The sequence below is a fragment of the Fundulus heteroclitus genome, chromosome 5, assembly GCF_011125445.2.
Source record: "Fundulus heteroclitus isolate FHET01 chromosome 5, MU-UCD_Fhet_4.1, whole genome shotgun sequence".
Classification (NCBI taxonomy): Eukaryota; Metazoa; Chordata; class Actinopteri; order Cyprinodontiformes; family Fundulidae; genus Fundulus; species Fundulus heteroclitus.
Genome location: NC_046365.1, coordinates 39,004,169 through 39,021,705, shown reverse-complemented (window position 1 = coordinate 39,021,705; position 17,537 = coordinate 39,004,169). Strand labels below are relative to the sequence as shown.

Genomic DNA, 17,537 nt, shown 5'->3' with positions numbered 1-17,537 from the left:
TTGTTTTGTTTTTTTAGCTAAAGAAAGTGACTCCTTTTCTTGCAGAGACCTGAATGAGGCTCGCTCTGCTGTTAATGGATTTTCTGGCTGCTGGGTTTAGTTTCAGCTCAGCTCCTATTTGACTCCAGCTTCCACTCATTCTGGTATTTTTTTTATTTTAACGTCACTTTTTATTAACTGGAGCGCGTCCCTCCTCGGCAAACCGCGGAGGAAAACTTGAAGTATGTCCCAAAAATGTCACTTCAGATCTTTAGCAGTAGTACGTGTGATTATTAGCTACTGTATCGTAGATAGCAGTAACTAATTTGTATTGATTGAAAATACATATTTTAATGACATATGCATATGAAATACTTGGCATATATAAATAAAACTGATCTAGTGTACCCGCCATGTGTTCTAGCGCTTGCCCTGATATTGTATTTATTCAGCCCGACCTCTTAGTTCGACCCGGGCGACGTCGTCTTGCATATCGAACGATCGCGCGTGAAGTATAGCGACACGATCGCTCAGCAATAACTTGAATCAGCCAAGTTATGTCATAAAATCTCTGGGTTTACCGTCAAAGCACCTGAGTCTCTTCTGATGACGCCGCATCCTTTTGGCTGAAGCTGAACGCTGCATGCCTCCATGTTCAACATTTGACATTTCTCCTTTTTCTGACAGACTTTTAGTCCTATGCAAAGGTTTGTGCAGCCGTTCTGCACCTTTTGTTGTGCTACAGACGATGTGATTCTTTATTTTCCTGCATATTTGTCTGAAATCTACAGAACGCTCTGTGTCCAAGCCAAGGTTTGAAATAAAATATATTGGAACGGTTTCTGTTGTAGTTAATCTTTTTTAATTACAGCAACATATGTTTCAAACCTTTATTACTTGTTTTGCTTTATTGTTCATTAGATGGATGAATGGAATACCTTTTTAATCCTGCTAATTGGCCCCTTTTAAGCCAATAAACGTTGACATTGAACAAATGTTAATGTATCCGATTCACAGCGCTCTGCAAAAGTTAAATATTTTAAAACTAGCTTGCACTAGTTATTCTATTTGGGGTTTCAGCTGCCTTAATTACTCCCATTCTCTCAACTTTGATAATTTTGTTTTAACTAAGACAAAGGAGTTATTTGCATAAATTCTAATAAAGCTTGCATATATAAATCAAGCGGAGCTCTATGGCAAAAGCAGTGAAGCGCCACTTGTGAAAGCAAAATCTGTCGGGCTCTCTTTGACATTAAGACAGTTATTAATGCCACACAAAAAGGGAACTAAAAGTAAGTAAAATATTCTTAAAATTAGTATTTTTCCTTGATTTGAGCAAGTATATGACTGTTTGCCAATGAAATATTTTTGCACTTAAAATAATTCCTCTCAATCTTACTTCAAGTGCAGGATATATAATTATTTAGGGGTAAAAATATTTATTCCACTGCTCAAATCAAGGAAGAAAACTCATTTTAAGAAAATTGTACTTGCGTTTAGTTCTCTTTTTGCAGTGCATCGCCAGGCAGGACACAAAAAGCAGAAATTACTCATTTAACACATTGCACAACACTTTATATTTCATAATAGCCCACTATATAACTCTACACGTGCCTAGAAACGTGTTTTCTTTCTTTATATGCCTCTTTGTACAAAAGCTCAACCTTATTCATGCAAAAACAGAAGCACAAAATGCCATAAATGTCGGTAAAAATATGATTTAATTCATATTATATACAAAATACAATTTTATGTACTAAAATGTACACACTCAGGATTCGTTAAGCCTGGCCAGTGTTTACACTAAGTGAAAACAAAATTCACACAGGTAATCATCCATTTTGGAGAAAGAAAGGAGATAAAACGACTCGCTCACAGAAACGTAAACATACTCGGTGATCCGTATTTACAGAGAAACAAACGGGCGGCCACGTCCTCTCCTGCACGTTCGTCTGCTTTGAACAGCGTTGTGAAAAAAAAAAAAAACAACCCACAGTGACCTACAGACCAGCTTATCCGCCATAAAGTGAGAAGCGAACACGGTTTCCCACCAAACGCTAAAAAGTGGCCACAGAAACGAGCAGTTTGAGTGATCAGTGCCTCTACTCGGGCCGTAGTGAAAGACAAATCCATTTCTGTTAGTGAGCAAGTATTCGATTCGACTTCTAAAGAAGCAAAAAAAAAAAAAAAGATCATTTCAGACGGTTAAATGGTGGCCAGAACTGAAATAACTGAAGCTATTCAATTTGTGTGGAAACTGATACAAACAGTAACATCTCCCTTAGAAAAATATGCATAAATACGCGTCTTCATCGCAAAGTCCTTCAAAAATAGCAACAATCTTCACGACTATTTTCTCCTAAATAATAATATTAGGCTTTTACTTTGAAAAGGTTTTTCTACAGTTTAACATAAGAAAAAATATATAGCTGGAAATAAATTATCAGTGATTTAGGTTTATTTGTGCGCGCGCCGCCTTGGCTGAAGAAGAATCTCGCTCCGGCGGAGAAGGTCTTCCCAGGAGGAGCGGCCGGCTTCGTCTGTTCCCAGAGCAGCGTCTTGTTCCCGCTTTATTCCAACAGAGTGAGATGTTTGCATCACAGGAAACTGAGCACCAGTCCTAGCAGTTTATTTTTTTTAAATGGATATCATCTCAGATGAACTTAGTAGAGTCTCTTTTGCTGATGAGGACTTCCAGCAGTCGCAGTTTGGCCTTCACGTGTTTGTATTCGTGGTACTCGTCTGCGAGCGGGGAGCGGTCCTCCTTCTGGACGGTTCTGTGAGAAAAGCGAGACGGAAAGACAGAATGAGCGAAACGAAGCTGGAGAGGACGTCCAACGTGACGGAGCGCGTGATAAAGCATCCGTCCTCCCACCTGCCGTTCTGTCTGAAGAACTGGTCCTCAAACTCTTTGAGGTTCTTGCGGATCCGCTTCTTTTCTTCTCTCGTCTCTTGAAGCTGCTCCAGGAGTTCCTGCCTGCGGCGGAGAGAGGAAAACACGTTTAGATCAAACTCTCTGGTCCCAAAAAAAGATACTCTCTAGACATTTAGGCTTCTTTTCTGTTTTCTTCATTCTCTTAATTTCTTTTGTCAGTTTTCCAAACATATGAGAAACCCATTAATGGTGTTGGTTTCCATTTTTATCCTGATGACGGTTGAATTTATATGCCACTAAAACGTGGGAAGCAGGGCAACTTAATTCACTTTCTGGATTGTATCGCAGGAATCAAAGCATGGATGTCAGGGAATTTGTTGCATTTTAATGAATAAAAATCAACTGAGGTTGTTTAAGCCCAGTAAAAAAAAAAATGTAATCAAGTCCAGTTTTTAATCATTTGAGGAAAACCTTTTCTTTCACGGCATCATTTAGAGATTTTATTTAATGCTTTTATTACGACTCGTTTAATTACTGTAATGGTCTTTATGTTTGGCTGAACCCGTCTTTAATTAACCAACTTCAGCTGCTGCGCGCCTTTTTACTGATGCATAGAAACGGGAACACATCACTCCTGTTTCGGCATCTCACTGCCTTCCAGTTCGTTTTCCGGTTGATTTTAAAGTTGTTTTAATTGTTTTTAAAAAAAACTTTAAAAAACAATTTGGCTTCGACTTTAAAGTCTTGCCGAAGTCAAAGAGGAAAATGAGCAGCGAGCGTTTTCAGTCGCTGCCGTCAGACGGGCCGACTCACTTTTAAATCTCTTAAAAAAAACACATTATTTCTCCTTGGCTTTTAACTCAGTTTGAGAAGTTGGTCCTTATTTTTATTTGTTATGGTTTAAGTCTGTTTATTATGTATTTTCTTATTTTTTTTTATCATCAATGTTTTAACTGGTGATAGTTTTATGGTATTTCTGTAATTTATTCATTTTTAAATCAGTGTCCAGCACATTGTTTTTTAAAAGTGCTTTATAAATAAAGTTGTATTAATCTGCTAAAGACAGGACAAGATGTTAGTGTGGCGTAGCTGGTAGGATCGTACCTGAAGTCAACATAATCTAAGTTTGGGGCGATAATATAGAAATTCTCACAGATTGAGCAAAGCTAACACCCAGAGCAAATATATGAGCCAATTTCCTCTAAAGTAAAATAAACAAGGTCTAATCTCTAATATTTGAGATATTCTTACAGCTTGCCAATTTTGCACGAGGCTGTTTGACCGCAGCTTTTTGAATCAAACATCTTTTTCTAACGCTGAGAAGAGCTTAAAACGTAGATTTTAGCAAGTCTGGCTCTGAAACTAAATGATAATAAAGGCCAAGACAGCATTTAATTGTCTAGAAAGCTGAGAAGCGGTGTAAGCCTGAATATGCGAGGGGAAAAACATGTTGGCCAAAAGATGGAGGGCTGTGTTATTGTCCCCAGGGCCGTGTTAGCATCTAAACATAGACGCTGCAGGGAGGACAGAGCCACCGTTATGCGAGTAACGAGGTGAAAATGCCTGCTGTGGTCGTCAGCAGCCGCGCTTCTCTCGTTTAGCCACTTACATGGTGGCCGAGTGCAGGTTGGACAGCCCCATGTCCGCCGTGGTTTTTGAGGGGGACAGGTCGTCCACGGGGGAAATGAAACCGTCGACTTCCTCGTCCATGAAGCTGAAGACGCCGAGCTCGGGCTGAATGTTCTCTGTGAACTGAGGCTTTATGTCTGCGTCGTCCTCCGAGCCGTCCTCCTCCTCCTGAAAGAAAAAAAAACCAGGACCTCGTTAACAAAAAGAGGAGCCGAGGACCTAAGGGTTAAAACCAAACCGGCTTTAGATCATGCAGGGTTAGTCCTTAAATCATTGCTTATACCCATTAGTGTGTAAATACGGAGGAGGAAAGCTACGTTTTTCCATCACCCATCACTTTAACATATGCATCCAAGCCATTTGAGGATTCAAACATCAACAGCTACTGATTTAACGGCTGTGCCGAGGCAGGAAACTGGCAGCGTCCCAATCAGCAGGCACCAACTAGGTCGGTGGGGGGGGGGGGGGGGGCAAACTGGCAGTAAGTAAGACGGAGCAGGGATCTGAGGCTGACGGCAGCAGCTCTTCACCTTGATGTCGTCGAAGAAGAGCGCGGTTTCACCCTCGATTATGGGCTGAAGGAGGGGCCCTCGGCGCTTGCTGGAGGGGGAGCCCTGTGGTGACGGTCAAGAAGGGAGGGATTAACCACACCAAGATGCATTTACAGCAAGGCCACAAGCAGGACGAGACATATCTGGGCGCTTTTTTTTTATATATATATGCCTTTCAGATTAAAAGTCATGGCGTGGAGTTAAAAACGTGAATCCACATATAACGGCCTGCAGATAAACAGCATAAAAGAACAATAAAAAACACTAATTTTATCCCATTCAGGACAACATCTCCTGTTTGTGGTGAAGTGTCTACAGCCTGAGCCTTTCCTGTGAAGGCTCCTCTCTCTCTGATCCTTCTGATCTGTTAAATCTGGACTTAAAAGTCCGGTGAGGGCAACGACGCGCCCGCGGTGCGGCCGCCACGTGCGCCACCGCCCCGGGATTAGGCCTGTGCAGACGTGCAGAGCGTGTGCCGAGAGGGAATTAGGATGCGGTACTTACGATGACGGGGATGGTGGAGGCTCTGCAGAGGATCTGCTTCACCAGCCGGTAACGGTCGTACAGCGGCTTCATGATCTGCCTCTCGCTCTTGGTCACCTGGAGCAGGAAATGCATCCAATCAGCACGCTTTGTTTCACGTTTAGTACATGCACGGCAAGTGAATAAATAAATAAAAAAAGTGCATAAAAAACATGACAGCTATGGTACTTTGCCCTATTGTGGCTGTGCAGCTGACGCTTTAGAGAGAGGAGGTCAGTTAAAGTGTAATTATACCGTGTTAGAGGCTATAAGGGTTAGGCAGTTCCAACATTTCTAAAGGTTCATTTGGAAATGAGATTTGGACTTTGACTGGACCATCCAAACACGTTGATGTCCTTTCTCCGCTGCTTCTCTGATTAATGCACTCCGATCCTGACCGCCCAGGTTAGCTAGACTTCTTGGTGGGTTTGCGGTCGTCATCAGATCCCTCGTCAGATTAGAGCTGGACGATAATTCAATAACGATATACAATCGATCGATTAAAAAGTTCAATAGAATAAAAGTCTTCCTTCCTTTTGCATTCTAAGGTAAGGCAAGTTTATTTATAAAGCACTTTTCAGTAACAACACATTTAAAGCCATGTAGGATAATGTTATAGTGATGGCATTCTCCCAACCAATCACAACGCAGACCCAGGAACGCTCCCTCAACAAGCCCCGCCCCCTCGAAAGAGTTCAGAGAGCAGAGCGTTCTTTTTACTTTTTTAGAAACTTAGTTTTGGTAAAAAGTTGATTGAATAAAGGGTTTGTTTGTCTGTTCTGTATCTAAAAATAAGTCGCTAATCAACAGTATAAAATGTTCAGGGCTGCACTTAAAATATATATTTTGATTTTGTTGATAATTATTGATATTGATCAATATGATTTATATTTCATGGATGTGTTTTTTTTTTCTATATCGTCCAGCCCTACGTCAGATGATGGTTTGAACTCTGTGGGATGTTGAAATCTTTTGTTTTATAATCTAATTCTGCTCCTAACTTCTCACTTTTATCCTCGGTCTTCATGATGCTGTTTAAATTGCATCCTCTGAATTAGGCTGATTAGATTATTATTTAGGTTTTTTTTTTTATTTGTGAAGAAGCTTGAAAAGCACGTATAACTTTTTTTCTGCTGTTCTGTGTGGGTCTATAATAAAAAAAACACACAATGATATTTGCAGGAAGGGAATCAGACTCACAGGCCGGCCGTGGATGCTCTCGTAGTGGAGCAGGGCTTTCTGCATGGCCACCTTTTCTGCTCCGATCTGCTCCCGTGTCATATCCTGTCGCAGGAGGACGGTAAGGAGGTCAGAAGTTCTGCCGTTAGCCTAAAAGCGTGCACCGTCGGCTCGGTCCGTGCGGACCAGGTTTTACCTTGATGTCCTCGGGCCGGTTCATCTCCTCCCTCTTCTCTTGCAGCTTTTTCAAGATGGCCTCCAGCGTGCTCTCCACCGGAGGCTTGGGCGCCTTCTCCTGCTGGAGCTTCTTCTCCAGCTGGGAGCCGAAGCTTTTGGGCAGCGTGTTGCTGCGCTGGCGCGTCACGGGCGGCAGGTCCTCCTCGGACTTCAGCAGCTTGCGTTCTGCAGAAACACGGAGACACATATTGTATCTCTCAGCTCGACCATTCCAACGTTCACCTGCAGAGTGATCATGGAAGCCCCCGTACCCTTCAGCTCCTTGCGAAGCCTGGCCAGCTCGTTGAGCCATCTCAGCACTTCTGGGTTTGCAGCTTTATCGCCGTGGGACGGCTGGAAGACAGACAACAATGAGCTTTTCTAATGATTACCACAATTAATCCAGATTTTTATTTTTCTCTCTTTCGTGATGACTACATACCCTGTATTTCCTCTCGTCTTCAAACCTCTCCTCAAACCTCTGGATCTTCTTCTTCAGCACGTGGATCCTCTTTGACAGCTGGGCGGAGGTCAACTCCTCTCTCTCGTCGTCGCAGGAGCCCAGAGATGAACTTCGTCTGCGACTGCGGAGACAAAACGACGCCTTTATAACTCTCCTCCTCGGGACATTCTAAAACGCTTAACGTGAAAAACGCTTAACGTGGCTTAAGGTAGGAAAACAACGAATCATCACCAAATTTCGCATGGCCATATCTTGTCATGAAGACTTAAGCCTGTCAAAAAGAATAAAACGAAATCCAACGATTATAGAAGATATCTCACATTAACGTTTTCTTCTTCATTGGTGCCTATGGCGAGAAAAAGGCTTAACGTGGTTTAATGTACCTAATCAACGATCAGTGATCACCAAATTCCTCTTTCATATTGTGTTCGATATTTTTATAGTTTTATGTGCTTATGAAGAGCAATATGAGAGAGAAATTTGGTGATCACCGAACGTTGTTTAGGTACATTAAACCACATTAAGTTTTTTCATATAGCCAGCCTCTATGCCTATTAAATACTTAATGTCATATAACGTCCATAATAATTGTACTTTGGTTTTGATTTTTGATAGTTTCATGTGCCTAACAATATATGAGAGAAATTTAGTGATCACTGAGGGTTGTTTAGGTGCATTGAATTGCGTTAAGCTTTTTCCTTTGCCTCAATGAGGCAGAAACGCTTAATGTTAGATAACGTCCATAATAATTGGACTTTGGGTTTGACATTTTGACAGTTTTATGTGCTTATTAGGAGCAATATGAAAGAGAAATTTGGTGATCATTGATCGTTGATTAGGTACATTAAACCACGTTAAGCCTTTTTCTCGCCATAGGCGCAAATAAAGAAGAAAACGTTAATGTGAGATATCTTCTATAATCGTTGGATTTTGGTTTATTTTTTTTTGACAGGCTTAAGTCTTCATGACAAGATGTGGCCATGCGAAATTTGGTGATGATTCCTCGTTGTTTTCCTACCTTAAGCCTCGTTAAGCTTTTTCACGTTAAGAGTTTTAGAACGTCCCCTCCTCCTCCCCTCCTCCTGCAGCCAGGCAGCAAATAAACGTAGAAATGGGCCCACCTGATGAAGGAGTGCGCGTTCGGCGGCGAAGGAGGCACCTCCGGGTCGTCCAGGTACTGCTGGCTGTGTCCGTAGGCGTAGAAACGGGGGGACACCATCGGGTCGCTGTCCTCCTCCACCAGCTGGCGGATCAGGCGTCCCCCGGCGTGGGGCGACAGCCGCGCCTCCTCGCGGTCCATGCTCTCCCTCTGCAGCGGGCACGCCGGGATGGGCTCTGAGCGACACGTAAAGCAGATAGTTGGCCCGTTACGCTTTGTTTCCCGTCTGCGGGTGGGAGGCAGAATGTGGCGTGCAGAGACAACGTGGGCGGAGATGCTGTGCACGAACCCGGAGGAGGGGAAGAAACCCAGGATTTTTTGTGGTGGTCTGCAAACTTTCTACTGCGGAGGGGTCCGGAGTTCAATAAAGGTTGAATTTACAGCCTTAATTGTTTTCTTTTATGGTGGCGAATAAAAGAAAAGGGCTCCAGTAGTTCCTTAGAAAATAAAAATCTGACACTGATAAACAACTTGATTTGTTTTTTTCAACTCAAGGAATTACACATTTATTAGCATTCTAATATAACTCACGTCTTTTTGGAATAAATTATTTATCTGGTCATAAGAAAAGAGAAGTTGCAGTCTGCATCACCAGAAACGAGCTCTTTTTCCCGTAAGTTTTCCTTCAGAGTCAGAGGACTTACAATCAAATCTTATGCACTTCAACTTTAGAGAGAATAGAAGAAGCATTCTGAAATAAAAATGCAAACCGAAACATGGGAACGCTGGGAAGAGAAAGCAAATTAGAAGCAGCACCACAGCAGCTCTGCTCTCTAATGAAACCCTCCTCTGGGGGCAGAAGAGCCACAGAAGTTGTGGGTAAACCACGCCCACCCTGACTCTGGTAATAAGCATGTCTGGAGAGAAATAGCCAGGCGGACACCCCCCCCCCCCCCCCCCGACGATCCCCGAGCTATTAATACCAGCCCGGCTCTCTGCGGGATAATATCAGGCTGTGATGAAGCCTGGTGCGCTTTAGTTTCCAGAGACAAACGCTGCGTCTCTTTCCGAGCGCGCATGTGTGAGAAAAAAAAAAAGGAGCAAAAGAGACGAGTCAGATGAGACGGTGGAAACATCAGGCTGTTTGGGAAACCTTAGTGCTGAGAATACAGCGACTCTGTGGGGATGGCGTGGAAAAGACGAGCGGGGAGCGGAGACACGCTGAGGAGCCGTTACTCTGACACAACAGACACAGGGAAGGAAAACAAGACGACCTTCAGAGCAAACGGGCCACGGTCGCCGTGTGCATGTTGTTCTTAGCCGGGGGGAACATTCGGGTCAAGCTGGAGGCGATTCAGCTCAGATTCCAGCTCCAGAAACCCTGGAGGGTTTTGTCCTCCGCGCCCCGGGACGTGCAGTTTGTCAAGCGGCCTTAAAACCGCGCCGCATCTTCCCCAGAAAGGCTCGGGTCAGGGCGGCGCCGAGGCTCCATGGCATTTTAAATTAATCCCTTAAATCAGCCGCACACCGACGGCTCGGGATTAACTAGATTAATGAAACAGAAAACCCGCCTGTGCGCCATTCCGGACACTCGGCGGTTATGTTCCCGGTCGTTGGAGCATGTTGCCGTGCAGAGGGAAAAGGTCAAGCACACAGCTGCTCCTTTCTTTGCCTTTAATTTACTTTTGACATATTAGCCGCTCCGAATGCCGGGACGGGACTTACCATCGCAACAGCCGGCGTGGAAAATGCTTTTGAAATCGAGGAAACAGGAGTTAGGAAAGGGGGGATCTACAGGAACACAGAGAGAGAGAGAGAGAGAGAAAGGAGAGATGGACAAGGTGAAGGAATGGAAACAAAGATGCAGCAGTGAAGCAGAGGCATGCAACAACCAAACATGAGACACATGAGTTAGTGTCGCTAACTGCTTCATCTCAGGCCCCGCTGGCAGCAAATATCAAGTGACCAGAGTGTAGTGGGACAAAGGTTGCAGACCCCTGGCTAATGGGCCCGCCGGTCCGCATGCAGCTTTACTCTCTGATTCCACAGAACATAAACCCTTCATTGGGCTTTCTGTGCTGGGACTTAATGGAGTCCGCAGTTACAGTTCATGCATTGGCGGAGACGGTGCGTTTGCATGCTTGGATGGGATCCCAGAGGAGGACCGGTACACCAGAGCGGCGGCCTGTCACAGCCAATCATGCACGTCTCTTCCTGCTGCTGTAATATTCAACGTTCAGCACAGAATGTACGAGTGAGACGGAGCCAAAAAAAACAAAAAAAACCCCAACAAAAAACTAAAGAAGGTACTAGCCTTCGAGGCGTTAGAGCCGTTCCTGACATTAAATGTGTTTTAGTTAAGCACGAGGAGTCACAGCTATCAGGGTTCCTACACGTTTCTCAGCTCAGCTTCCACATCTTCCCTCTCAACGTTACACATTCCTCAATCATTTTCCAACAATTAAAAACAAAAATATAAATAAGAAAAGCAAATTGTGAATTGGAAGCGGTTATGTCTAGAATGGGGAGCGTTATATATATATATATATATATATATATATATATATATATATATATATATATATATATATATATATATATATATATATATATATATATAAATAAATAAATAAATAAATATAAAACCTGCAAAAAACACAGGCTGGCAGGAAGAAAGGGAACAATGTAGAGAGAAAGGCAGCAAGGGGATGAAGGGATACTGGAAAGGACAGAAGGAAAGAAGGAAGGGTACAAGGGAAAAAAAACAGAAGAGAACAGACAAGAGAAGGAAAGGAGGAAAGGAAAGAACTGGAGGAAGGAAGGACGTAAGGCGGGATTGAAGAAAATAAGGAGAATGAATGAAAGTTTGGAAAAAAGCACTCAGAAGCAAGGAAGGAAGGACCCAAGAAATAAAAGGGAAGAGGGAAGGAGAAATGGATGAAGGAAAGGAATGCAAAGAGACAAGGAAAAAAGAAAGGAAAGAAAAAGAAACCTTTATATGATGGAAATGTCTTCATGTCTGGAAATGCAACGACTCTCTGTGAACTTTTCTTTTTCCGTATTAATCCAGACCTGGAAAACACTTCAATCCAGCTCCATAACTTTCCAGGCTGTTTAGGAGGAAAACCTCACTTCTTCTAACGAGTCGCCTGAGAAAGTGGCTTGAGTGCCCGACCTTTTCCCCCCAGCCGTAATTCCCCCCCTCCCCCACATGTTGCTGTGCGCTGCTTGTCAGCTGGCCGAGGGGGGAGCATGTCTCACTTTTCTCTTGCCAAAAGCGCAGGCGAATTTGGCATCACGCAGAACTGCAAATATCCTAAAGGAGCGCAACGTTTGATATTAAGTCACCATCTGCACGACAGTAAAATCGGAAAACAGCAATAAAGAGTCATCCTGCAACTATATCACCAAATGCAAAACACGGTGCGTCTCTGGCGCGCCTTGAAAACAACAACTGCGTCCATCATCTGTGCGTCTGCAGGGAGGGGAGGGACGGAGGGAGAGGGGTGGGCGGCTGGCTGCATGGCAACAACAAACCCTCTCCAGTATTTTTCCAAGTGCAAAGTTTGGCCACTAGAGAGCTTCAAGGCCATGAGGCTGCTGGATGTGACACATCTCATGGCACAGAGCAGCTTCTGGCATAAAACAGGAAACTGCGTGGCTGCCGAGCCAAAACCCGGAACATCAAAAAAAAAAAAAAAAAAGGGGGGGACAGTACAGCGTGTTCTCTGAGGCTCAACCGCATCCCATTCATCTATGCAAAGCCTCGGCACTCCTGGTTCAAAACTTAGAGAGAAGGGCGTGTTGCAAAGTCCCGTCCAAACAATCGGTGGGTGCGCACAAAGCAGGCAGTGTGTGGTTTCCTCTCTGCGCAGATGGAACGGCGCAAAAAAAAAAAAAAAAAAAGCAAACGCAGAAACAAGAAAATCAAGAACACTGAGAGGAAAGGAGGAGGAGGAGGAGGAGGAGGCGCAGCGCTTAACTCTGGATTATCACTCCTCTGATGGGTTGACTGCCGATTATTACCAACACACATCAGATCAAAATCACAGGAGTAAATAAACAAAGATCTGTGTTTCCTGAATGCAACACCGTCTCAGTGGGCTTTCCATCTGCTCTATAAACCCCACATATATGCAACGATTCTGGCTGAAAATTACAGCTGCAGGTGGTTTCTAGACGAGGCTCCACAACCATTCAGCAAACAGAGCCATCAGGATAAACACACACAAAAAAAACAAAACAAAAAAAACCCCACATTTAAACTGCTTAAACCAAACCCGGCTGCACAACCCTGCAGAAAAAGGCCAAAATCGGTCGCAAACAAGGTGGACGGAGACCTTAAGAGGATTTTTTAATCTGCTAAAGTCTGCAGAAGAGGCCCAGAAGGTGCGTGCAGCTGACGCCCATGCGTGCGCATCTAAATGCGGGTCGGTGTTAAAAAAGCATGCCGCCGTCTTAGCTTCCCCGTCTGCAGCAACAACAACGCGGCGTGTGTGAGCGAAGAAGTCAGCGTGCAGCCTCACCTCCCCAGCTGCTGTCCTCGGTCAGAGCTGTCAGGTCCAGCCGGGGAACGTCCTCCCGGTCCGGCTCCGAGGCGCGCACCTCCCCGCCTCCGATCCTCCCCGCGTCACAGGCGACGGGCGACTCCTGGATCTTCATCCTTAGCGTCTGCACAACCATGGGGGTAAAAGCAAAGAGTCCTCAGTCCAACAACAACAACCTGCAGGCTGGGAGGGGGGGGCAGACACTCTTTAAGTTGAGCAGAGGCTCGGCGAGGCCCTGCCCTGACAGAGAGGGGCCGATCCCGGCTCCTGATTGGCTCAACGGGGAAAATAAAAACATACGCCCACCTACGCGTCGCTACATCTGATTGGGCAGAAGAGGTTTAGCCCCGCCCAGTCTTTAAGACGCAGGAATCCGTTATTTCCCACCTTCCACATAGTAGTTTTCCTTCGCTCACATATGTATGGCAAAACGAGTTTAGATGTAATGAACGGCCGGTTCAACGCTGACATTGTGACTAAACATTTCTAGGACGAGATGGATGGACGGAAGGATACCGCTTCAGTACTAACTAACTAACTAACTAGATAATAATACAAAATAATCATATATTCCATCCAAGGAATATCCAAATATGGCCGGCAGCCTCACCTGGCGCTGATGGTTCTGACAGAACTCACTGATGAAGTCCAGAGTAAACAGTTTGGTGTCGGTCCAGTTCATCGCAACGTATCCCATTAGTTAAACGTAACGGTACATTTATGTGATTCGCTGAACTCCCAACATGTATTACCCTGCATATAACTAGAATTAAAAACTCTAAGGGTCACAGTCCCCCCCTTAATTTTTCAGTGAATAATCTCATAAATACAGCTGTGGTACGCCCTTTTAACAGCCGCTGAAGTGGTTAATGTTTATATGAACCGAAATACAGCAGGCCACCAGTTTGTTTAGTATTGTAGTTCACTCTGACATAATTAACTCTCCATTAAAAGAAACAAATTTTAGTTGTAATGTATGTTTCAATGTATGTTTCACTGACAATAAAAGATGATATTACTATATTACTATTACTATTACTACAAAAAACACACGTATGTATGTATGTATGTATATATATATACACACACACACACACACATATACATATATATATATATATATATATATATATATATATATATATATATATATATGTGTGTGTGTGTGTGTGTGTGTGTGTCAAATTAAAAGCACCATCTCTAAGTAACGCTTAAGAAAGTATTCCCCATACTTTTGTTTTACAGGTCTAATGCAAGATTCCAATCCTAAAGCTCATGTTTTTCTTACCTTTAAGTGTAAAATCATCTTAAATACCTGGAATAAATGCTTGTAAACATGAGTCTATGTGTAATCCATCCATCCATAATACATAATACATACATATACACATGTATTTCTATATGTAACCCTAACCTAATCCTATACATACATACATACATACATGCATACATACATGCATACATACATACATACATACATACATACATACATACATACATACATACATACATACATACATACATACATGTCTATTACTACTATTCATTAGAAATGTAGTTGTGGACAATGACGAATGCAGTTGTTGTTTACATCCGCAACTGAGGCGCGTCTTGATTAAATGACACAACCATCTGCCATAAACAATGCTGCGCTTGTCCTGAGGAGCGCCTTTCCTTCCGTGGGCTCGTTTGTTTCTGCAGGGAGGGGCGGAGGGACGCTGAACAGAAGGATGGAGGAGGGGCGACAGAAGAGGACACGGAACAACAACGCAGAAAATGTGAGCTGCTACACGTAGGCTGACTGGATGGTTTCTCTTTCCCTCCACAACTGCTTGCCTCAAAACAGTGAAACTCGACAAAAACCTCGTGTTGCATCTCACCTCCCCTTTTATTTTACCTCCATATTTTGAAGCACGATGCTTTGGAATCAGTTTGTTATTTTTTATTTCTATTTTTTACATTTCCTGATATCTCATCTTGGTTGTAGAAACAAACAATAATGTGGTGAGGAAACAACACAGTTTTTTTTTTAAAGGGTAAACCCCCTGGGATCTCATTTCCTCCGTCTGGGAAGGGGCTGAGCTATTTTTGGACACAAACAGATCAAAACCATCAGACTGGGTGTGTCAGACACTTTACAGTAAAGGATGCATTTGAAGTTTTTTTTTTTTTTAAGGTTTGATTTACCTCCCAGTATGGCAGAGCAGCACGATTAGAATCAGGTAGTAGCTGCCAGCATTGGGCACGAGGCCAGAACCAGCCACTTATCACGTCTCCTCAGCTGTTGCACGGGAAGTAGCTGTGATGTGATGGAATCAGAGAGCTACACGCCGGCGCTGCAGCCCGTGTGAACGTGCACGCCGTGACCGACTAAACTGTACAAATTTCAACCGCGTGGCCGCGCTGACGGTCACAGCTGAGATTCAGGAACCCTCCCCTCGATCGTCCTGTACGAGAACACGCTGCTCTCACCCCGTCTGTCAACACTCCGTATCGCCTTATTAAACACACAATGGCTGATTTGGATAACGCCGCTCGTCTTCTTCCTGCTCACCTGGAGGGAAAAGCAGAATTGCTGCTTTACCACAGATGGTTCTTTAACATCTGTCCTCCACCATCCTAAAATCTGGGGCTTCAGATCAGCTCAAAGAACCGGTAAAAACATCCGCCGCCGGTAGAAATGCTTCCAGATACTAATTTGAATTAATCTCCTGATTCAGAAAGACGCCAGCCTCGTGATCCACACGGCTCCATCGTTCACACCTAGGTGCCGGAGTTTTCCGGAAACATCCTCGCGTTTCTGGAACATTCTGGAAAACATCTGGAAAACATCCTCTTTGTTCTGTTTTTGTGAGCTGCTCTATTGTGGTAATGCCAGGATTTTAGCTACAAGATGAAGAAAAGATAAAAATAAATCCATAAATAAATCATTTTCCTCCCACAAGCCAAATTATTTACTGCTTGGCTTTTGTTAGATCACATGAATTACCAACAAAATTTTTAAAAACTTCAAGGCATGTGACGGCTCTTATGAGACACTGTAGTCTTTCACAAAGCGTTTAATTTGGTAGATTCGTTTTAATGTAGATTTAACAATCTGGCCTCCGTTTGCCTCGTCCTTCATGATTACGCCGCTCATATTCCCCCAATGTAGTGCCATCCTTAGAGGACGAAAACCGAAGCTGAAACATGGCTGATTAAGACGATTCTTTTATTCACAGGGACTTTCAGAGTAGTTCAACCTTTTCCAATTTGCTTTGACAAATCCCTGATTTTTTAATTATTTTTTTAAAACACGGCATAATCTAACAACACATTAAGGAACATCTGCACTTTCTGTTTGGCAAGACCAGCAAGTACGGCGGTCAGTGGCAGAGAATGAAGAAGTAACAGCGCGACTGCATGGTGGAAAACAGCAGAAAACCAATTTCTGCACGTCGCTGGATTTATATTCCACTCTGTCTGGATGATGAAGCTAGAAGTTGGTCTGTTTGCAGAACGGGTGCTGCTGAACATAACATCGCTCCATGTCGCCACAGCGAGCCCGACTTATTTCGCCACAGAGCAAAAATATTTCCTTCCACATTTTTCAATGTTTTGCTCACTAGACGCTCTTTTAATGCTTTAAAACATTTGACTTTATCTGCTACATGTTATAAATAAACCGAATATAGTCAAATAGACGCCTTCCGGTTTAGATCGGCTGCATCTGTAGTTGTTACAAAGCAGGGTTTAAAACATCGATATGCTCTTTCTGTTTATGTCTTTCTTCTTCTTGTTTACAGAGTAAAACTCTGATAAGGCCTTTTTCACCATTATGCTTTTAGTTGGGCATTAGCGATCAAATTACACTATAATGGACTCAGCCTAGTTTGAACTTAAAATGTTCTTATTTTAGATTAAAAGGGTTAAATTGTGTTGTTATATTAAGCCCTTTTGATGGATTCAGATTTATCAAGGGAAGAATTTAGTGTTTTTTTGTGACCTGATTAAATAGATGACATCACTCTGAGTCTGAGCTCAATAATGGGCCCGTAAGTAGATCATATTAAGAAGTAATCAAGAATGTTTCAGGCTTTTTATAACATCTCTTTGTGTTATAACAGAGCAGCAGTTTGTCTAAGACACTTTCACTGATACTTAAATCATTTGCATGAATTGTTTTTGTCTTGATTAAGCTTGATGCCACAGACCTTTGGATCCTCAGGTTACTGTAGTTTATTTTTTATTTTTACTTCTTGAGGTTTTACAGCTTTTTCTTTTGAGTTTAGAATAAATTTTGCCTTTTTTTGCTTTTTTTTACATCATCAGCTCATATGTTTACTGAGGATGGGTTTTACCCCCATCATCACCTGCTTTAGATCTCATCATCCTTTATTCCAGATTACTCCTCACAGACGTTGCCATGTCTTTATTCTATCTTCTTTAGTTAAACAGGATTATGATGATGAGATTAATGTATGAAAGTTAACCTGCA

The 17,537-nt window shown here is 43.1% G+C and overlaps 1 protein-coding gene across 1 annotated transcript; it reads right to left on the bottom strand.

Moving 5' to 3' along the window:
• Positions 1 to 1,681: 1,681 nt before the first annotated feature.
• On the bottom strand, positions 1,682 to 13,184 carry fam13a (family with sequence similarity 13 member A; the record flags this gene model as incomplete). Its single annotated transcript, XM_036137563.1, is given in 10 exon segments — positions 1,682 to 2,756; positions 2,855 to 2,956; positions 4,464 to 4,651; positions 5,539 to 5,634; positions 6,757 to 6,840; positions 6,932 to 7,137; positions 7,224 to 7,305; positions 7,394 to 7,535; positions 8,536 to 8,749; positions 13,040 to 13,184. Coding segments are annotated over 10 exon segments (1,383 nt in total), but the record flags the coding sequence as incomplete, so codon positions are not given.
• Positions 13,185 to 17,537: the final 4,353 nt, after the last annotated feature.